This window comes from Sinocyclocheilus anshuiensis, unplaced genomic scaffold, assembly GCF_001515605.1.
Source record: "Sinocyclocheilus anshuiensis isolate Anshui unplaced genomic scaffold, SAMN03320099.WGS_v1.1 scaffold206, whole genome shotgun sequence".
NCBI classification, from domain to species: Eukaryota; Metazoa; Chordata; class Actinopteri; order Cypriniformes; family Cyprinidae; genus Sinocyclocheilus; species Sinocyclocheilus anshuiensis.
In genome coordinates, this window is record NW_015542358.1 from 1,791,946 (window position 1) to 1,815,836 (window position 23,891).

General features: G+C 36.1%; 1 protein-coding gene across 2 annotated transcripts in view; it reads right to left on the minus strand.

Moving 5' to 3' along the window:
* Window positions 1-23,891, minus strand: part of sec24d (SEC24 homolog D, COPII coat complex component) — a 35,027-nt gene that overhangs the window by 5,337 nt on the left and 5,799 nt on the right. For both annotated transcript variants that reach the window (XM_016490669.1, XM_016490668.1), the window contains exons 3-19: window positions 21,845-21,947; window positions 21,623-21,765; window positions 21,292-21,543; window positions 18,617-18,756; window positions 18,424-18,535; window positions 18,196-18,323; window positions 14,650-14,788; window positions 14,395-14,510; window positions 11,978-12,102; window positions 8,545-8,736; window positions 7,232-7,325; window positions 5,809-5,925; window positions 4,285-4,455; window positions 3,644-3,740; window positions 2,143-2,288; window positions 1,737-1,875; window positions 764-882 (exon numbers count right to left, since the gene is read on the minus strand). In XM_016490669.1, coding sequence (XP_016346155.1) covers window positions 764-882; window positions 1,737-1,875; window positions 2,143-2,288; window positions 3,644-3,740; window positions 4,285-4,455; window positions 5,809-5,925; window positions 7,232-7,325; window positions 8,545-8,736; window positions 11,978-12,102; window positions 14,395-14,510; window positions 14,650-14,788; window positions 18,196-18,323; window positions 18,424-18,535; window positions 18,617-18,756; window positions 21,292-21,543; window positions 21,623-21,765; window positions 21,845-21,947 — 2,333 coding nt within the window. The remainder of the gene's footprint in view (window positions 1-763; window positions 883-1,736; window positions 1,876-2,142; window positions 2,289-3,643; window positions 3,741-4,284; window positions 4,456-5,808; window positions 5,926-7,231; window positions 7,326-8,544; window positions 8,737-11,977; window positions 12,103-14,394; window positions 14,511-14,649; window positions 14,789-18,195; window positions 18,324-18,423; window positions 18,536-18,616; window positions 18,757-21,291; window positions 21,544-21,622; window positions 21,766-21,844; window positions 21,948-23,891) is intronic.

Here is a 23,891-nt window from a genome sequence, read left to right on the forward strand (position 1 = left end):
TGGTGGTCACACCAGATACTGACTGGTTTTCGGACCCCCCCGGACCCCCCAATACAGTAAAACTGCACATTTTAGAGTGGCCTTTTATTGTGGCCAGCCTAAGGCACACCTGTGCAATAATCATGCTGTCTAATCAGCATCTTGATATGCCACACCTGTGAGGTGGATGGATTATCTCGGCAAAGGAGAAGTGCTCCCTAACACAGATTTAGACAGATTTGTGAACAATATTTGAGAGAAATAGGCCTTTTGTGTACATAGAAAAAGTCTTAGATCAGCTTTGAGTTCAGCTCATGAAAAATGGGGGCAAAAACAAAAGTGTTGCATTTATAATTTTGTTCAGTGTAGCTACAATAAGTTTAAGTACTAAAATTACAAAAAATAAAATAAAGCTAAATAGAAATATTAAAAATAATGATAATAACAATGACAAAGGCACATCATATGATTACTTAAACTAAAATAAAACTAAAACTGAAAATATAAAAATCAAAGCTATAAATATAAATACTATAATATTATATAAATTATCCTAAAATAATGGCTCCATTATAACTGGAAAGGAAAGGAAAGGAAAGGAAAGGAAAGGAAAGGAAAGGAAAGGAAAGGAAAGGAAAGGAAAGGAAAGGACATGTCGGACAAGTCCAATTCTCTATCCATTAGGCCACGACTGCCCCCAAACTGTAAATGAGTTTGCACATGCTATGGAAGCATTAATAAAGTGAGAGAAGATGTTTTTATATATGTGAAGTGTGTCACTGACCTGGCTGGCTGCTGACAGACTGGCGCAGTTCTTCCTGTAGCAGGCCAGCATGTGAGCCGTCTGGTTAACCAGGATTTCCCTCACTGTCTTCAGTGGCTGGGTGAGCATGGCCCGATACGCTGCAGGATAACAGCATCCAACACAATCAATGACTATAAAAACCATGAGCTCATGATACATTTTTAAATGTACTACAGTTTGAAAAACCTGCACTGAGGATCGCTTATTCCACTATAAAAAATCAGTTACACTATTTTAAGATGTCCTTACAGTGAAATTATACATTTAAGTACTATTAATTAACTACATGTACTTAATATATGGTTAGGTTTAGGATTAGGGTTACTTGCATGTAATTATGCATAATTAATTGTTATTATAATAGTAAGTACATGTAACATGTGTAACAAGGACACCTTAAAATAAAGTGTTACCAACAAATCTAACTAAAATAAATAAATAAATAAAAAAAAACTAATACAAATCTCTATAAATATGAAAAAGTAATAATATAAAAATGAAAAGGTAACAGATGTATAAAAATGAAAATTGTTTCTGCATCACAGTGTTATTGTTAACAAAAACAAATATAGGTAATATAAAATAAAATATATACATATTAGATGAAAAATTAAACTGAAATTAAATGTCTTAGCTGAAGTAATAAAATTACTAAAACTAAAACTGAGAAAAAATAAAGCTAAAAAAATTGATAAAAAAATTAAATTAAAATAAGCAGGAAAAACCTACACACAGCATGTTTTGTTTCACTATAAACCCAGTCTAAAAACTTAAACAAATAATAATGAGATCGTGTCAGATTGAAAAATACTTCTAGAAGGCAAGTATTTTACAGATTTAAAATTCTCATGGAACATTTTTATATCAGCATTATGTTACAGCTTGAAGTAAATCTGTAACAACTGCATGACGTTTTCATGTACATTCCTGTAAGAGTTGGTAAGGCGGTCACCTGACTTGGCGAAGAAGTTGATGAGGGCGTCTGTCTCGCAGCTTTTGTAGAGTTCAGACAGCTGAGAGCTGCAGTTCAGACTGAGGTTGTGAATCCGCAGCCTCCTCTGTCCACCGATGGTGGTGTAGAGCAGAGCACACTGGGAAACAGAGAAAACAAACTCACGTGTGTTGCTCTTGCCAGTAAATGAATTCCAACAGCATCACATCGAAACGGTTCAATGAGGACTCAAATGCAGCCGAGTTACCAAGAAAAGATTTTATGCATCAATGATGCCAAACGATTTTGCAAAAAAACACATTTTGACTGTAATGGCTGACTTAACGTGCCCTGCTTTGTTGCATGAAGTTTTCCTTTTGTATTTTTGATAGTCTTGATTGTCTCAGTGTCATACGTGAAGCCTGACCTGCATCACAGCTCCAGACTCCTCGCTGAGTGTGTCGTCGTGCTTAAACTCGACCGTCACAGCTTTGTCACAGTCCACTGCTGCCATTTCCACATCTGTAGTGTTGTTCATGTATATGGCACCAAAGAAATCTGTCGCCCTGAAGCCTTGAAGTTGAGGTTACAAAAAGCATATGCCATACATACAGTACATTACCATTCAAACGTTTAGAGTAAGATTTCTTACGTTTCCTATGCTCTATAAGCCTATATTTATTTTATCAAACAAGCATTCATTAAAAACGGGCATATTCAGACAAATCCAATTCTTGCTTCTTACTAATTTCGGAGTTCTTGATTCCAAACAATGCCAGTTTTGCTCGAGCATGTCACTTTCTCACAAAATATGTGCATTTCCATAGCATTTGTGCTTTCATCATCCATGTGTGAGATGAAGTCTTATATAATCTCTTAATCAGCAGAAAAACTGGCAAACATGATTTCTGTGTTCCTCTGAGCAGAATCACAACCATTTGTACAATTCTCAGCTGATTCTGAAGATCATTTTATGCCTACAGTAAGTCTGATTTCCACTTTTTCCCACTTCTTTGCAGATTGCAAGTTAAATGATACATTTTGAATGCCTTTTTGACATTTCACACATATAGTTTATATAATTTGAAAAATCCTATTTCGTGGGCATCATCAAATTAGGTAATATTAGGCCTTATATATTATGACAACATTATTAGTGTTGCTACTTAATATTTTTGAGGAAATCATGACGCATTTTTTCCATGATTCTTTGATGAATATAATGTATAAAAGAACAGCATTTATTTAAAATAGAAATATTTTGTAACAAAATATTTTTTGGCAACATTATAAGGCTGTAACTATTTCTTGAACAAAGGGGAGGGGCAATTTTTTTTTATTTTTATAAAGCATAAATAAATAGAACAGTGAAGGAAATTCTAGGTCTAATTCTAATTTGAAAGTAAACATTTGGAACTATTTGCAAATAAAATATTAAAATATGCACTTTTATTTGTTTGTCGAAAATGCAAAAGATTCTTATCTAGTCACATTCAGTTAGGAATTAGCCTACGTGAATCACAGATGATACTATATTTTCAATTAAAAATGGCCATATTTGAGAAGAAAGTCGAGAAGTTTGCATTTCTATCTTAAAACTGTTTTTGGATATTAAATGTTTTGCTACTTCCCTCTTATCTCGCTCCCTAAAAATTGTACTTTTAAACTTTTTTGTTATCCTAACAACAAACAGAACGCAGCGTAATGGAGGGCAGCAGAACGATGCAAGAATTTCAAATATTAAGAATAAAAATTTGGCCATTTTTAAGTATTGGGGAAGAATTGTTGTGGTTACGGCCCCAATTCAATTAATCTTTTTTGAACAAAAGTCAAAAAAAATACTGAACACAAACTTTTAAATGATAGTGTACATAGTATGTTTAACTTTACTTATTGTAGTGTTCATGTACTTTTCTTTAGTTTATTACCTGTGCCAGTACGGACGCGCATGATGGCGTCGAATCCGATGGACTTCTCCACATCTCTCCTGAGGTCACTGAGAAACTGCTGACCATTCACCTCCACCTCAAAAGAGAGAAATAAAGCTTTGAGGTCTGACCACAAGAGGGCAGTAAAACAAAAGAGTTCAGACTCTATTTTGTACCATATGTGACCCTGGACCACAAAAGTGGTCTTAAGTGTCAATTTTTCCAAAATTGAGATTTATACACCTTCTGAAAGTTGAATAAATAAGCTTTCCATTGATTTGTTAGGATATGACAATATCTGGCTGAGATACAAGTATTTTAAAAAATGCAAAAAAATCAAAATATTGAGAAAATCGGCTTTAAAGTTGACCAAATGAAGTTCTTAGCAATGCATATTACTGATCAAAAATGAAGTTTTGATATATTTACAGTAGGAAATTTACAAAATATCTTCATGGAACATGATCTTTACTTAATATCCTAATGATTTTTGGCATAAAAGAAAAATCGATAATTTTGACTCATACAATGTATTTTTGGCTATTGCTACAAATGCACCCCAGTGACTTAAGACTGGTTTTGTGCTCCAGGGTCACATATTCACAGCATCGGTGTTTCAGTATGTGCATTTTATGGTGTACCTGGAAGTTACTGTACTTGTAAATGGAGCCGCTGGTGTGTGACGGCACATCGCCCATGGTGGCTATATCCACAAACTGGTTAGGAAACAGGAAGAGGTCGACACAACATCCCTGCGCCACACAGTCTTTAGTCAGCTGCTCATACACACCCCGCTGAGGCTGGAACAGAGTCTGACAACACACACACACACACACACACACACACACACACACACACACAAAACACCATTCAGTTTATGATTTTGTCGTTCAAAGCATTCATGCCATAACAAAACGAATTTGTAAATCTGCTTTGAAATAATGTGCATTGTGAAAAGAACTTATAAACTAAATTTGGCTTGACTTGTTTTATACTATTTTCAGGGTTTCGGTAGGTTTTATGAAGGTAAATTTAAGACTTACTGAGACATTTTTAAGGCCAAGTAAAAATAAATAAATAAATAAATGTAATGCAATGCTTGAAAGTTTAAAATTACAACTTTCAACAGATATCCATTACTTTATACTTTAATTACGTTTTACATTACAGTTTTTTTTTCAACTGCTTGCACACATTTTCAAAACTTTGCCTCTTTTTTTAAAAACTTTACACAAAAATCCAAGAATTGCACACACAAAATGCAAAATGCCTCACATTTCTTGCAAAATGAAGCACTGCATTCAAAATATCACAAACACATCTCAAAAGCAAACATTTGCAAACACCTTTGCCATAATATTAATTTTTTTTTTTAGATTTTTGTGTGCTACATAGAGAATTGTGTTTTGTGTTTTGCAAAAAGAGTCAAAGGCTGAGAATTAGTGTATGGTTTTGCAGATTTGGTGTGTGGTGTTTGAGTGTCAGGTTTCAGAAATTGTGTGACAAGTGAAGATTTTGTAAAAAAATAAATAAATAAATAAATAAAACCTATGGCTTGAATAGCTCTGCTCCCAACCACTACAATATGGAAATAACTTTTACTGTGACTTCTGATTACACTGTAAAAAAAAGTAATGATCTGCCTCTGTATTTCTGCCTTGTTTTCTAGTGCAAATGTCTAAAGATTCTTAAATCAAGACACACTTACTTGAGAAGCGAGATGACAAGCTACATCTTGTTTTATGAAAAATGTATCAAAATGAAGTGGGTTCATGGTTAACAAGAACAAATATCTGGCTCAGAAAAACAACTTTCAAATGAAATGAAGCTTCAAGTTTTCATACCCTATTGATAGATTTTTTTTTTGTTTTAAGCATAAACTCAGTTTTGTTTAATTTCACTAAAAATAAGACTTTTTATCTGCATTATGCATCTCAAGCAAATGTATATTGATTCATGGATGTTTAGATATTTGTACTGGAAAATAAAACAAAAATAGTGAGGAAGATATTCATTTTGTGCAGTGCACACAACATTTAATGCAAAGACTTCATGAATTCTAAAGGCTTTTTTAAGGCCTTCATTTCTGGAAGGATGAATTACAGACTTAAGTAAGACACATTTTAAGGCCTTTTTTCTGAAATTGAATTAAATTAAATATTTACCTTCTCCTTTTCTGTACCCACTAATTTTAGGTCATCTCTGTTTTTCAGTTTTCCTGGCGCCTCTGCTGTTGGGATGGAGGACTGAAAGATGAAGAGTTTGCCACTGCATTCAGCTGCCTGAAGAGAAAAAAATATCACAAAAATATAAAACTGTGAAATGGTTTTATCTGACAGGCCAGGAAGAGTTAAGAGTATATGAGTTCAAATATTTGATGAAGAGCAATGACCAAAAACTTAAGACTGAATATCTTTAGTTTTAAAGAGACAAAGACAGATGTTATGGAACAACCAGTGCTGTCGCCAGTAATGGTAAACGTCGTCCCAGGCCTGTGATGGAATATTTTTATTGATATTTTTAAACACAGCATCATCAAACTAGGAAATATTATGCCTTATATCAGAAGTCAGAAAGAGCTTTATTGCCAAGTATGTTTGCACATACAAGAAATTTGTTTTGGTGAAAGAAGCTTCCAGTACATATATATAAATAAACAAAAGTAGACAAAAATTGTATGTACAGGTTTGTGCTATAAATATATATATATATATATGTGACCCTGGACCACAAAACCAGTCATAAGGGTCAATTTTTTTGATTTATACATTTATACTGAATAAATAAGCTCTCCACTGATGTATGGTTTATTAGGATCGGACAATATCTGGCTGAGATACAACTATTTGAAAATCTGGAATCTGAGGGTGCAAAAAAATCAAAATATTGAGAAAATCGCCTTTAAAGTTGTCCAAATGAAGTTCTTAGCAATGCATATTACTAATCAAAAATTAAGGTTTGATATATTTACAGTAGGAAATGTACAAAATATCTTCATGGAACATGATCTTTATTTAATGTCCTAATGATTTTTGGCATAAAAGAAAAATCAATCATTTTGACCCATACAATGTATTTTTGGCTATTTCTACAAATATACCCCAGCGACTTAAGACTGCTTTTGTGCTCCAGGGTCACTTATATATATACACACACACTATATCTCTATATCAAATAAATGCGGTTTAATCTAGGTCTAATTCTAGTTTGGAAGTAAACATTTCTAACTATTTGCACACTTTTATTTTATTTTTTTATTTGTAAGCCTAGCATGTTTAAAATGCCAGTTTTATGGTTTTATATTTTTGTGAAAAAACAGATGTTATGAAACAACCAGCACTGTCGCCAGTAATAAGCGGGAACATCATCCCAGGCCTATTAATTCAAACAACAGCCCTAGAAACAACTGCATGTTTATCAAACAAAGCCTGCTTGCAGCATTAAAGTGCACTTTTGTTAAATGATGTAAAAAAAAAAAACACAATAAAAGGATGATGCTAAATATGCAAGTACGATTACAAAGGGACAGTACAGATGGACTGATGTCATTGTCTGGTAAACAGTTTCGACTCTTCGATTTATTTTTACCTTTAGTGCCTCCACACCAGCTTGGATGATGGGTGAGAAAACAGTCTCGCTCTCGTTGGTGTCAGCAAACATGTCAGGGATCTGCTCTAAAAGGCTAAAGAAAATAATACATAAAATCATATTAACAAGAATAGCCAATTTGGGTCTCAAAGTGACGCCATGCTTTAAGATAACGAACAGTGAAATATAGAAAAGTATAGGAAGTAACGCTTAGGAAGTAATTACTGTAATTTTAGTTTGGGCAGTTTACATCCTCTTAGAAATGATCCATCTCTCATATATTTCTATGGAAACTTTAGTGACGTATGCAAAATATTTGAATAATACTTTTGATTCTTTTGCTATACATTATAACAAAATGACAAGAAAAAGTGTGTGTGTGTGTGTGTGTGTGTGTGTGTGTGTGTGTGTGTGTGTGTGTGGGTGTGTGTGTTTGGCGACTTACAAATGAGGACAATGGAAGCAATCAAAATCAACAAAAGAGCAATGATACACAAGTGCTATAACAAGTCTCAGTTAGCTTAACGCAGTAACAAGGTTACATGTAGCAAGGTTTTTTTTAGATGATATGTGACCCTGGACCACAAAACCAGTCATAAGGGTCAATTTTTCGAAATTGAGAGTTATACATCATCTGAAAGCTGAATAAATAAGCTTTCCATATGACAATATTTGGCTGAGATACAACTATTGGAAAATCTGGAATCTGAGGGTGCAAAAAAATCGCCTTTAAAGTTGTCCAAATGAAGTTCTTAGCCATGCATATTACTAATCAAAAATTAAGTTTTAATATATTTACAGTAGGAAATTTACAAAATATCTTCATGGAACATGATCTTTACTTAATATCCTAATGATTTTTGGCATAAAAGAAAAATCAATAATTTTGACCCATACAATGTATTTTTAGCTATTGCTACAAATATACCCCAGCGACTTAAGACTGCTTTTGTGCTCCAGGCTCACATATAATAAATAAAAAGAAAACAGATAGAATAGAAAAAGAATAGAGCAAGCTAGTGTTAGTTTTTTTTTTTAAGCAGTTTGTAAATGAATAGTACAAGTCTAAAAGGGGCAAGTTTTTTTAAAGAATAGAATTAGAATAGCGTGTTCTATAGAGATTAACAGATTATTTAATACCAATATCAATTACTTGCATACGTAAGCATATAAGTTATTTATAAAACACTGCAATATTCCTTCTGATTTAATGGTGACTTTAATACTAATTCTAAATGTGTCTAGAAGTGTCTTGTAAATTAAACTACTTACAGAAGATTTTCGTTTATAACTACAGACAGAAATGAACCTACTTGTTGATGACAGCTCGAGACTCCTGGAAGTTGACGAGGAATCCGTCGAGAAGCGGTACAAACATCTCAGCCACATCAGAGACCACCATCATCTGCGGCTGGGCCAGGGCGCTCTTCACATTATAGAAGTGCAGGATCTTATTATAGGTGACAAAACCCACTTTGATAGCCGAAGTCTCGGCTCCCTCCTCTCTTCAAAAGACAAAGTACATAAGAAAACTGATCGGTAACACCAAAAAGGCTATATAAACGTGTCCCCAAAAATTATTACATGAATAAATATATAAATATATATTTGCAAATATACGATACTAGAACTTCTCAGAACTGCCTTCACTTTTCTGAGACATTTTTTGCCATTACTTTTAATCAAACAGTGGCAGATAATTTCTGAAGTAAGTTCTCCTTTAGATTCACACGTGTTAATCAAGTCCAATTCATTTATATAGTGCCTTTCACAATGCACATGGTTTAAAAAGCAGCTTTACAGAAAATCATGATGTTAATATGTATAATACAGCAGTATCTTTGCTCTATAATATTCCTGAACATGCCAATTCAAACATGCTACATATCACTTTCCTTGTTTAGTTCATGTATACGGATAAAGTTGGACAAACTTATAAATCAAACTTTATATACAGGCAATAATATAGTTACATTTGATGACAAAATAAATGAAATTTACTATAAAGTAAATATCGCTTTACATGAGAGTACTGTATGTGGTTCATCAAATTAACTACAGACATATTTTTACAAGCGCTTGATAACAAGAAAGTGTGCAAATAGTTTCTTTTAAGCAGTACATATATTCTATAATTACTTTAAACTAAAACTTAAAAAAAAAATGCATTAGCAAAAAATAGCAATGCATTAGAAAAAAAGCAATGAACTAAATGCATGAGAAAAAATTGCTTTAAAATAATGATTGAATAACTATAACAGTAACTATATTTCGAATTAGCTTTAATTTTTAAATTTTTTATTTACATTTTTCTATAAGTTTTAGCAATTTTGTCATTTTTATTAATTTGTTTTTTTATATATATATATATATACATTTTAAGTGTAGCTTAAAGGTTGTTCATGAATGATAGAATGATAAGTACAGATATGATACAAGAATGATAACTATAACTATATTAGCATCCACACCAACAGACGATATAATGTTCTGTTTATAATCAGTGTTTGCTGCAGTTTTGTCGTTGGCCGTTTTAAATGCTCGGGCTCTTTAAAGCAGGATGGATTCTGATTGGCTGTCAATGTTTTTATCATTCATCAGATGGAATAAAAAATTGTTCAGAAGGTGATTCCAGCAATATCGATCCTTTGTGCCGTTATCGTTATAGCTTTGGTGGGGACTCTTTTTAAAACTGTAACTTTATTACAGTAATCATCTTTTTTTGGTGTGAATGGACATAAGTGTCCAAAAACTGTTTTTGATCTGCTTATATATTACCTTAGGAGGGAAACATTGACTGTAGCAACAGAGCTAACTCCTAGATCTTAAAATGACACAAATTCACGTGTTCAGTATTTCATCCATTTAAAGAAATATCTACATTTCACCATCTAACATATACCAGAGCACTGTGTAGTAGCTGATAGCGGAGAGCTGCGTCGGCCAGTAAATACAAGCATTCCAGATTGGCGTCTCTATCTGGGCTTTGTAGCTTTCTAAGCCTACATGGTGATGGTTTGAATCACTCACAGTCCATATATGCCAAGTCTCTCATTAAGCTAGAGACAAACTCTCCAATACAAATCCTATCAGGCACTAACAGACCCCATCGACTCAATGTGGTTTTCATTAACTGTGCGCAATCTAGCAAGCAAAGCCAGGAACAGAGGAGGGAAATCAGATATAGCACAACAGGCTTATTTCGAGTGCACTTCCGGACTGCTTTCAGAGCGAGGTAAGATCCCAAACAAATAAGGACGTACCCTTAGGAACCAGCCGAGGAGAGGTAAGGAGTTTAGCAGGGTGATATACAGTACAGTATATAAGTTTCTCAGAGGTGAATCAAAAGCTCACCTCTCAGCTGGCCGTCACCCAAAGAAACGGTGTAATTGAAGCCATGTGTACCACCAAACATTTAAATACTTGGAACTGTTGCAGAACTAGAGCCGCTGAACCTCCTGACTTCCTTCAGGCAGACATTTTCAAATGATGAGATATTGGAATTGTTTCTTCCCCTATTTTTTTTTTCTTGCTTGTTCTCCCGTTACCATATTTGGGAGGGGATCGGGGCTCTTTTTCAGCTGGGTTCGTTCACATTCCAGGCTGATAGTAGCTGAGATGAACATGTGTTCAACCTAAGAGGTGCGGACAGAAAACAGAGGGGTGGCTTCTGCCTAAGGCTTCAACTTTACTCCACAGATCCTCCCAGCCAAACACCTGGAGCTGGACGTCAGTGTGTGGGATGGGGGATGAAAGCAATCATAAATATATCTGCAGTCCAACCCAGATCTTTACAGTCTTAGCTGTCCAAACATTAAAATACTAACAGAATGATCTATTCCCTCTGCTAAATTTCAGTCCACCGGCCAGTACAGAGTCGACAGATGCACACGGGCTGCTGACAGGTCAGATGTTTGCAATTTGCTGAAATGTTTTAAAATGTATTTTTTCAATATATTTTCATATAATTTATTTATTAGGAATCATTTAAAATATAAATTAGATCCAAAATTATCATTAAAACTAATTATATAATATGTATACAAATAATTTGTAACAAAAAAATAAGTAAAAAGTGATTACAAATTGTGAACAGTGTTCTTTAGTATTTATTATTTATAATAATGTAATATTATAAATATATTAATTTATTATATTGAATATGTATCTTAATTTTATTAATATTTTGAATTAGCTTTTATTTTTATACTTACATTTTTATTTTTGTTTATGTACTTTTGTCATTTTTATTAGATTTTGTTTTTCAAGAAAATATGAAGTTAAACATTTAGGTTGAATTTATTTTATTTTAGTTCAGTTTCAATTTTAGTTTTTATTTATTTCCAGTTTCCAGTTTAATTTCATTTTTCCCATTATCATTTTCATTTGTTTTATTATCTAATATTGTAATTTAATATTATTTTAGTCTAATTTCAATGAACAACATTTTTTTAATTTCAGTTTCAGTTTACAATAACCCTGGTTGTAAAAAAAAAAATAAAAACTTAACAATAACAGCAGATGATATCTACGATATACATTTTCCCTAAACACAGACTGACAAACCTGGAATCTTGATGTTGAATAGTATATAAAAAAAATACATATCCACATTCAAAATCCAAGAGCAACAAAGAAACAAAATGTTCAAGTATTAGAGTTATTATGAAGAACGATGGTGATTTATCATATTTCTCCCCCTCATTTTCTTTAAATATAGACAGCAAACATTATCTCTCAACTTACTTTGGAAGTCGGTCAAGCAGTGTCTTCAGTTCCTCGCATATTAGTTTGACAAGTCCACTTTTTATGTTGTTGTAGGAGACATCGATCATGAAGATGTAGGCAGGAGGATTAGGAGGCTTATTATTCTTGAAGACAAAAAAGAACATCACAGAATTAATTATGGTAATTCACAAACTTCAAAGTGGGCTGTTTTTGCTTGTTCTTTACAGACTTCGCACACATATCTTGTGGCACAGAATACACAACGTTTGCAATCATGTGAAAGCATATCATATGCATGAGAAAGCTTTTTTTTTTTCTTTTTATATATAGAAATGCCAAGATGAACATATTACAGTCTTTCAAAACACAACACTGTGGGCAGTAGGATCACGGTAAAGACTCCTTGTTTTGACTCCCAGAGAACAGTATGCAGTATGGATCAGCTGTGATGATTTGATTAAGCACTGCATGAGTTGATCCTCAAATATGAATAAACATCTGAGAGAAACGGGAGTCCAGATAGAAAATTATGGTGTCAGGCTGAGATGAGGAACCCAGGCACGGACTGGGGCCAAAAATGTGTCATAAATCTCTTTAGTCTGATAACTGAGCTGAAATTAAGTTAATTTGAGAATACAGCCTTCTTTTCACCCTGATCTGTGAGATCACAATGCATCAAAAGTTTCTAAAGTATTCACCCTCTGGCTTTTAAAGGAATAGTTCACCCAAAAATCACCCTCAGGTCATCCAAGATGGAGATGAGTTTGTTTCTTCATCTGAACAGATGTGGAGAAATGTAGCATTGCATCACTTGCTCACCAATGGATGCTCTGCAGTGAATGGGTGCCGTCAGAATGAGAGTCCAAACAGCTGATAAAAACATCACAATAATCCACACCACTCCAGTCCATCAATTAACATCTTGTGAAGTGGAACGCTGCATGTTTGTAAGAAACAAATCCATCATTAAGACATTTTTAACTTCTGGCCAAAATATGAGTCCATATTCTATAATAACGCTTCCTTCCAGTGAAAAAGGTCTAGCCCTTGTTGTCAAAATCTACCCACATATTTGTTTAGAACTGTTTTGGACTGTTTTCAGTGTAAACAATCCTTGATCTGTGCATATTTCTCTGCTGATTCAAACGAGACGACTTTTTCTTTTTTCTTTTTTTAGAGAAAGCAATATTATGGGTAGAGGACTCATACTTTAGCCAGAACAACAGAGAGATCAACAACAACAGATTATGTTGCTTTTTTCTTAAAACATGCAGCTTTTCACTTCACAAGACATTAACTGATGGACTGGAGTGGTGTGGATTATTGTGATGTTTTTATCAGCTGTTTGGACTCTCATTCTGACGGCACCCATTCACTGCAGAGCATCCATTGGTGAGCAAGTGATGCAATGCTACATTTCTCCAAATCTGTTCTGATGAAGAAACAAACTCTTCTAAAAATTTTCATTTTTGGGTGAACTATTCCATCAATATTACATTGCCTTCTTGAGCATCAGCGAAGGTGTGCAATTTTATTAGTAGGCAAATTACTCCCTCAACTGTCCACACTGTGAAAATACGGATCTCAAAATGACATATCCACTTATGGAAAGAGGTCAAATGATGAAAAAAAAAATGCTGGAAAACCAAAGAATGTGCATTACCTGGAGGACTTTTATAAAGAACAACTGGCAGTTTAACTATTCAGAACAAACGAGGGACTCATGAACAACTATCACAACACAAAGTTGTAGATCATCCAGGTAATGGCAAATTCATGTGTAAACTTTTGAAATGGGTCATTTTGGTAAATTTGTCATTATTTTGTTTTGTGAAATAGCTTTTTTCAGGGCAGTGTTAATGCAAAACAAAATGCCTTTTTATCATTTTGCAGATTCTGTAAGGTATATGCAAACTTTTGACTTAATTACAAAAGTATTAGTATTAAGTATAAAATGTTTCATTAATATCGCAAAATATGCATTCTGTGCATTTTAGAAAAAAAAAATAGTAAAAAAGTAAACTTTCAGCTGACCTGCTTGCAGAACAGCATAAAAATGGCACAAGTTAAATGTGCCTTTGTATAATCAAATAAAGAGTCATTTTTGTTGTACTCTGAGCATAAATTGTGTTCCTATATCATATGTTTATTATCAAGATTTAACTGTATATGCCTGAATAAAATATGCAATGTGACTGCCAAGAAAGAAACCTTTCTCAGCTGCTTCCTGGGGCAAGTTGACCCCGTTTGGACAAAACATACAGTCTCTTACCATTACATTTCTAGAGGGACATTTTGTTAGTGAAGGACTTTATTTAGATAAATCAAATATAACCTATTAATAAACTTTACCAATATAATCAAATCTTACTTGTGACCATTGTACACTTATATAAAAAGTGTACATCCTTATTTTCATACAAGTTCTCGGTTACCTTGCAGTAATCCAGTGTGGCAATGAACTCATATGAGCCCAAAGACAGTTCTGGTCTCTCATACAGATCCATTCTTCTCCCCATATGGTCCAAATGCTGGAAATACTGCACTGGAACTGGAAAGGTAGTGAAAAACCATTTTTAGAAACCCTTTTTTTAGCTACGACTGCACAGACAAATAACCCCTACCATATGTTGACAGGAAACACAGCGTAAGAATTAAGGTCCCAGCAGTCTCAATGGTACAGTACTAACCTTCATTAACGCAGCTGCAGAAGCCACACTGGTAGCGTCGTCCTCCATCGATAAACTGCATGTAAGGACACATGTAGGCTTTGCAGCGGTTGCAGCGGATTGGTCCAGTCTCACCGTGATTTACAATGTACAGAGGAGTCTATAGAGATCAGAGTGAGAAGGAAAATTAAGACCTATATACAGCCTTAACTTCTTTATTGTAACATATACCATGAGGTTTTTATATAATTGCACATACACTACCCTTCAAAAGTTTTTTTAGTGTTGTTTATATTCAGTAAGAATGCATTAAATTGATCAAAATCGATAGTAGAGAATTTATTATTCTTTATCATAATATCAATTTAAAGATTTATATTTCAATTAAGCATTCTGGGAAAAAAAAAATGTATCGTGGTTTCCACAAAAATATGAAGCAGCAAAACTGTTTTCAACACTGATAATCTGAAATGTTAAGTAGAAAATCAGCATATTAGAATGATTTCTGAAGGATCATGGAGTAATGACGCTGATTTTAAACTGTAATAATGTTTCACAATATTTTAGAATATTTTTACTGTATTTTTGATCAAGTAAATGCAGCCTTGGTGAGCACAAGAGACTTTAAAAAAATAATAATAATTTAATATTACAGACTCCACATTTAGCGTATACAACTGTAAATAAATAAATAAAATCACATTTAACATTTCAGATGGAAAAAAGTTCATTGTTATCTCCATTAACTGAAGGCAAACAAATACATCATACTGATCTGTAGCTCTGTGGTTACTGTGCAGTTCAACTTGTTTACAAAGATACAATATAAAGTACATAGATATTAAAATGAAAAAAGAAGGTTGACCTGAGATCATTAAGTTTCAATTACATTAAAAGTTCTCAGTCAGCATATAAACTAAAGTCCAAAAAAGAGAAAAAGGAGGATTTTGCACTTGCTTCCATCCACATATAACACATATTTCGGCATGTAATCCTTTTTTTGGATACATAGCAAACAAATTTCAAGGACTGAGTTTTTGCTCTTTGGTGGAATTCATTTTAATAAGGTGCCACTGCAAAATCTGAGCTATCAGAGACGATGATCAGTAACACTTCAGATTAGGGAAAACACATTTATTATTAACTAAGAGTTTCCCTCAATAAAAGCCTAATTTGCTGCTTATTGATAGTAAGTAAGGTAGCTGTTGTAATAGGCATGTTTAGGTATGAGGCAGGCTTAAGGGATCTAGAATATGGTCATAATAAGGCATTAATATGTGCTTTATAAGTATTAATAAATACCCAATATGCTAGTAATATGCATGCTAATAAGCGACTAGTGAATAGTGTTCCCTAATCTAAAGTGTTACCCGATGAGCTTTTATTGAAGGAACACTCCACTATTTTTGAAAATAGGCTCATTTTCCAACTCCCCTAGAGTTAAACAGTTGAGTTTTACCGTTTTCGAATCCATTCAGCCGATCTCCGGGTCTGGCGGTAGCACTTTTAGCTGTATCTTAGCATAGATCATTGAATCTGATTAGACCGTTAGCATCTCGCTCAAAAATGACCAAAGAGTTTCTATATTTTTCCTATTTAAAACTGGACTCTTCTGTAGTTACATCGTGTACTAAGACCGACGGAAAATGAAAAGTTGCGATTTTCTCGGCCGATATGGCTAGGAACTATACTCTCATTCCGGCGTAATAATCAAGGAACTTTGCTGCCGTACCATGGGTGCAGCAGGTGCAATGATATTACACAGCGCCTGAAAATAGGCTAACTTCTGTCAACATAACCAACGTGACCACCTGCTTGCACAGAGAGCGGGCTGGGGACTATTTTCAGGCTTTTCTGTTTAACTCTACGGGAGTTGGAAAATGAGCCTATTTTCAAAAATAGTGGAGTGTTCCTTTAATGTGAAATGAACTTATTAACTTTGGCTCATAGATGCTGCAATGTGGAGTCACATAGTTCAAAATCAAAACTGTTTGCAGTGTATTGTGCCTTAAAATGTGGATTAATTTCCTCCTTTATTTGAGAGCACAATAAACTATTCCTCTGACATGCTCCTTGGAGACTTGAACCTAGACTAATTAGCCTCTCATGAGAATACTAACATTTCCTAAAAAGGCTCTGAAGCATAATGATGAAGCGTAAAGCAGTGAGAGACTCCAGAGTTAAACAAGTCTTGAAGGCACCAAAACCACTATTAAACTACTGACACAATAAACTGAGAGGACACCCATGAATTAGAGTATGACTATATTCCAAAGGCAGTCATTTCCAAAGATAACACCATGGACAACCACAAACCTGTCTGATTTTAATTTTTCCGGGTAACACAAAAAGAGACGTTTAGCAGAATGCTCACGCTGCTCTTTTACGTATAATGACAAGAGCTGTCAAGCTCCAAAAATAACAAAAGCACATCTGCTACAGCTCTCAAATCTCATTAAATCTTAGATGATACTGTGTGAATATTTGAATATTCAAATTACGCAAAACTTACACAGATTGGGAATACAGTACACAAGTCACATGGAAAAAATGTAATGGTACTTTTATTGTGTTTTTTTTGTATGGAACAGAGTACCTAAAAAATAACTTTGGTTACACTTATTTTAAGGTGTCCTTGTTACAGTGTAACTATATATTTAAGTCATATTAATTACCTACTGTACGTTACTTTATGGTTAGAGTTAGGATTAGGGTTTGGCTTGGGGTTACTTGCATGTAATTATGCATAATTTGTTTGAATTTTGATTTCTATGCTGTTAATATCCCTTATGAAAAAGAAGCACACTTAATTGTATTGAATGTGTACATGTAGTGTACTTCAAATCTTAAAAGCATGTTTTTAACAACTTTACTTTTAGATCATGTAAGTATAATAAAATGAAAGGCCACTTAAGTAGAGTACAAATTCATGACCGTGTATCTTAAAACACTTAATTACTTTTTTTAAAGTGAACTTTGTAATAATGCATGTTAAAAGTTTTACATTAAAGCAGCACATTATAACATCATTAGGTTTTAATCACCTTTTGTCATGCTTTAAATAAGTACACTTATTTTGATGTGATGACTAACATACTAAAACATATGTAAAGTACTTGATTATAATTTTAACCATAGTATTTTATTTGAAATTACATTTCTTACATTACATACTTAAGTGGGTCACATTTTCATTTAATTGCAATTAATATGCAATTACGTGTCTAAAAACATTACTTTCAGTTTGCACTTAAGTATATTATTTTAAAATATATGATTTTTTTGCAATAATTACTCTTTCTAAAAGCATGCTAAAGCGTACTTATTTTTAACAAGGGAACATATGTATAGTTTTACAGAGCTAAACATTATGTACCTCCCCAAGATATGGTTTTGTACATTTTAATCACATATAAAACATACTAAATATTCCTCAGAAAAAGAGTCACGTAGCATTCCTCATTTGTAAATCATGTCTGCTGCATGAATAAATGTAAAAATAAATCTAGTATATAAACTCAAAACTGAAGAACTGCAAAAATCAGAGTGCTGAGAAATGCTGCATACCTCATTTTTGGGCACGGTGGCGAAGGGTTTGATGATGGCTGCCAGAGGCACTTTGCACTGCTTTGCAAGGTCAGCAGTGCTGGGGAAGGAATATGTTGTGCACCGCATGAACCTTGGGCTGGCATTCCCTTAAAATGGAAAAAAAAAAAAAAAACGTTTACTATATTAAACAAAAGCACCTTTATGCTAATATTAGGAGAGAAGTGCAAAGACAGCTGCCATGCTCACCTTGATCCTGCACTGTGAAATCTGTGGTGACCAGTGGAGGCACCTGACCTCTGATGTTTGTGATATACACCTGGCCTCCTCTCTTAGCCTGGTCATCCTCAATCACTTGCGTCTGCAACAGACAAGTCAGTGTACCTTGAAATGTGCACAAATTTAAATACTTTATAAAGTAGCATTTATTGCCTGTTATTACTGTGCTTGGAATGGAGTCCGGGTCCAGCTTCTTTTGAGGAGGGCCTGCCATTTGTGCTGTACCTCCAGGAAAGCCTCCTGGGAAAGCGCCTGATTGTGGCCCTGCCATTTGCGCACCATACGGGCCTGACATTGGGCTCCCTTCAGATCAGAAACAAAAAGAGTTATTTAAGTTAGTCAACATTTGCCTCTAAAAACAGTGAGTAGAGGTGAGGTGTGTCATTTCTGGACCACAAATGCAAGTGAAAAAAATAAAGACAGATTCTGTTAACACAACTCACATTTAGTCAGATAGTCCCAAACCAAACTCACACAACTGGTTGAACTAATGTTGCTGCCAGACTCGTGCTGAGGCCTTTCTCATAAAACAGTGGCTACGCTTTAAAGTCTGAACAAAATTTTTTTTAAGTCTCATGTAGGTGGATTGTTTTTTTACAAGGATTTAGGATTAACATATACACTACCTGTCAAAATTTGGAATAATTAAGATTTTTCTATATTTTTTAAAGAAGCCTCTTATGCTCACCAAGGCTGCATTTATTTGATTAAAAAAAACATTATTATGATATATTACAGTTTAAAAGAACAATTTTCTATCTTAATACATTTTTAGATATTCAAATTAACGCTTCTTTTGAACTTTCTTTTTCATCAAAAAATTTTGAAAAAATATATGGCACATTTTCCACAAAAATATCACACAGCACAACTGTTATCAACATTTATAATAAGAAATGTTTCTTGAGCAGCAAATCAGCATATTAGAATAATTTATGAAGGATCATGTGACTCTGAAGACTGGAGTAATGATGCTGAAAATTCAGCTTTGCATCACAGGAATAAATTATATTTTAAAATATATTCAAATATAAAATAGTTCTTATAAACCGTAATAATATTTCAAAATATTACTGTTTTTACTAGGGATGCACTGATATGAAAATTTTGGCCGATACCGATAACCGATAATTCTTTATTTTTGAAAGCCGATAACAAATCTAAATGAATGCGCCATAGATCAATCAAACGGAATAGCCTCTGCACAGACAATAATTAAATGATTTTAATTACTAAACCATATTGTTGATGAAAATAATAAGAGAAAAATACAAGTGAATATATCGTGCATCCCTAGCTTTTACTGTATTTTTGATTGAATAAATGCAGTCTTGGTGAGCATAAGAGACTCATTTAAAAAAAAAAATTCAAAATCTTAAAGGGGTCATGAACTGAGAAACCTTGATTTTTGACACATAAGAGGTCATTGTACTATAAAAACATATTGTAAGTTTCAGAACCCAAAACTTTCTCGTTAGTCTAAAAACAGCTTATATTGAAGGCAGTCTGCCAAAACGACAGGTTGTGGAATGTTCTACTCCATGATGTTATAGTGTGGATAAGCACCGCCTCTGCAGAAGTTCAACAACATCACTGCCTATTTAGCCCCGGCCACAGATTCACACATGTAGTGTTTAGGAGAGAGGCGGACGCGCAGGTCTACACAGAAACTAAACAATAAAGATGGCTCTGAAGACAACAGGATGTTGTGCAGTGCCAAGCTCTGGAAAAAATATTTGTACTTGCATTGCCTTCCTTCTGAACCCAACGTTAAGAAAGAATAGATTAACTTTATTTTAATGAAGATCCAGACCTCGTCACTAAGAACTCAGTTCTTTGTTCACTTCATTTTACGATTCTTTTACAAACAAGGCAAAGTACGACGTGGGATTTTCAAAAAGATTGAAAATAAAAGTCGATGCTGTGCCGACTATATTGGATCCGACAGTAATGTCAAGTGTGAGTAACTGTTTTTATTACGTGGTCACTATTGCTTTGTCTGTTACACAGATCGTTTGATATGCAATGAGTATTTATGTGTTTTTAACCTAAATCACAGCAGCGTCCATTTGTGAAGGACGTAGACAGTCAAACATAGACAAGCCAATCATAGCAGTTGGCGTTTACTTCAGAGTCTACAATCTGACACGCCTATTTAAACAGCGCTCTGATGAGGGGGTCAAAAACAAGACAGAAATTGCCTATTACTTCTAAATGATGATGTTTTTTATGTGAATAACATTATATGTGGACCTCAGAGAACAGTACAAAATAAAAAACAGAGGCAGTTCATGACCCCTTTAATTATTCCAAACTTTTGGAAGTGTAAAAGGTTGTCAAAAATGACACACATCACCTTTGTGACCCTGGAGCACAGAACCAGTCATAGGTAGCACGGGTATATTTGTAGCAATAGCCAACAATACATTGTATGGGTCAAAATTATCGATTACTCTTTTATGCCAAAAATCATTAGGATATTAAGTAAAGATCATGTTCCATGAAGATATTTTGTAAATTTCCTACTGTAAATATATCAAAACTTCTTGATTAGTAATATACATTGCTAAGAAATTCATTTGGACAAATTTAAATGCGATTTTCTCAATTAAAAAAAATAAAAAGATTTGCACCCTCAGATTCCAGATTTTCAAATAGTTGTATCTTGGCCAAATATTGCCCTATCCTAACAAACCATACATCAATAGAAAGCTTATTTAGTCATAAATCTCAGTTTCAAAAATATTTACCCTTGTGACTGGTTTTGTGGTCCAAGGTCACAAATATAAGCTCCTGAACTATTTCTTAATCACTGGTGCAAAATTTCCTAGTTTTTACCTGGTTGCTGTGGATAGCCTTGGGGTCCCAGTGGTGGTTGGTGGACACCTGGTCCAGGTGGGCCAGACATTCCCATTGGCGGAGCTGTCACAGAACCTATCGTGGCCATTGGTGGAGGAGATCCAAGAGAGGGCGGCTGCTGCCCTGGTGGAGAAATGGGCGGATGTCCCATTGCTGCTGGTGGTGAAGTTTGAAACTGTTGTGGTGCTGCTGAGCTGGAAGGGGACTGTGGTACCTGCATGGGCCTTTGGCCTAAAGATAATGGTGCATGAGTATAAAATGGGCCCTCTAAAATTTAGTTCACTTCAATATAAAATGGCATCTAACTTACCATATCCTCCAATGTTCATGGCACTCATTTGATTGGTCAGCTGTTGAGTTGGAGGCAGGGCTTGTGCCATACTATGAAAAGCACTTTGAGGAGGCTGTCCATAAGCAGACATGGAAGGAGCTGAAGCAACAGGAGGAGGGAAACTGATGGGAGCAAAAAAAACACATATTATAAAAAAATTGTGATTTCAAAAATGTTTCATCACATTGAACCAGTATTCACCTGTGGGGATGGGCCCCATTTTGCTGAATGTTAGCACCATACTGGCTGGATACTGGTGGTGGAGGCATCCCAGAAAAAGAGGAGGCAGGAGGTTTGAGCACACCTGGAAAAACAGCATTCGTTTTTACATTTACATAAGCATGTGAGAAGATTGAACTGTGATAAAATGAATTTCAGCATATAAAATACAGAGTATGCAGGGACAGCTGACACTATATTGAAAAGCAGTTCCCTATCTGTCGGTCACTACGAGTTATGTCGTGACGACATGGGGGGGGGTTTACTTGAGAGCCCCAATCCGCTCTGTCTTTAAGAGAAAACGCTAATGAATTTTGGCTAGTGGATTTTGCATACCTGAGTCACTCCCCGTGCATATGGGTATAAATAGGCGACAGGTACATCCACTCATCAGATTTTTGCTTCGGAGTCGAGTGGGTGAATGATTTCTTCTCCACAAAGCCTTTTTGTTCTGACTGGAAGAAAGAAGCTGTTCCTGGTTGGCGTGACGGCACAAACAGCGGTGTCCCTGTTGATTCAGCGATTCCCCTGGGTTCTACAACTAAAAGAGCAGTTTCTCATCACTAATGGTTTGCGTCTTTTTAAAGATGCCGTTCCGTCCGTGTTCTCTTGGTTGCAGTCGTTACCTGTCCTCTGTCGACGGCCACGAGCGTTGCCTTCAGTGTCTGGGAATCCAACACGCTGAAGCTACTCATGCATTTATTGCGAGCGTATGAGATGGCTTCGCTGCAATCTCGCCTCTCTCTTCTCACGGGGAATGGAGCGGCACCCTCTGTCTCTACCCATCCCGGTTTTCCTGTCACGAGCAGGGGACTGCCGGCTAGAGCTCTGGGAGATCTGAGGGTCACAGTGAGAGTTTCTCCGCCGGGCACGTCCCCGCGGACCTCTCACTCCTCCCGCAGCGAATGTCCCGTGCGGCTCCCGAGTGATTTCGCTGGCCCGGCTCGTGATGGTCCCAGCATTTAATTTGGTGCGTCGCCGGTGGATCGGATGTCGATCGCAGCATCGGGGGATTGGCTATCGTCCCCCGAGGATGAAGATTCGGCGGGGCTGCGCCCCTCGGGTGTTGTCGCTGCCGCCGAATCGGACCCAGAAGTGATGGACATGCATTCCCGGGCAGACGCGAGTATCGGGCTGGAGGTGTGCACGCCTCCCAGTCCCACCCTCTCGCGGCTGGATGATTGGTTTCTCGGCGTGGGGCGCAGCTCACAACCGCAACTTGCGCCGGTGCCTTTTTTCCCGGAGGTGCATGAGGAGCTGACGAAGTCATGGACGGCCCCTTTTTCGGCCAGAAGCCGCTCGTCTCCCTCCTCCGTCCTCACTACCCTCGATGGCGGGGCGGCCGGGGGGTACGTTGACATTCAGGGGGTACGTAGACATTCCCCAGGTGGAGAGAGCGGTTGCTGTGCACCTGTGCCCGCAAAATGCCGCCACTTGGAGGAATCGTCCACATCTCCCGTACAAAGCCTGTAAACTGACGGCCGCTCTCGTGGCCAAATCTTACGGTGCTGCAGGCCAGGCTGCCTCTGCCCTGCATGCCTTGGCTATCCTGCAGGTCGACCAAGCCAAGGCACTCAAACAAATGCACGAGGGTAGTTCTGACCCGGGGTTGATGCAGGAACTGCGCACGGCGACTGACTTCGCCCTCCGGGTGACGAAAGTCATGGCGCGGTCCCTCGGGAAGGCGATGTCCACGCTTGTGGCCCAAGAGCGCCATCTTTGGCTTAACCTCGCTGAGATGAGAGATGTTGACAAAGTGTGTTTTCTTGATGCACCCATCTCGCAGGTTGGCCTATTCGGGGATGAGAGATGTCTACAAAGTGCGCTTTCTTGACGCTTCAATCCCACAGGTTGGCCTATTCGGCGACACTGTCGAGGACTTTGCCCTGCAGGATCTCGGCAGTGCAGAGACAGACTGAGGCCATCCAGCCCATCTTGCCCCGGTGTGATCCTCCAGCTGCCACCGCTCCGCCGCGGGCCGCATCTTAGCCTGCTCGTCGCCAAGGGCCCCCCCCCGCGTTTTCTCGAG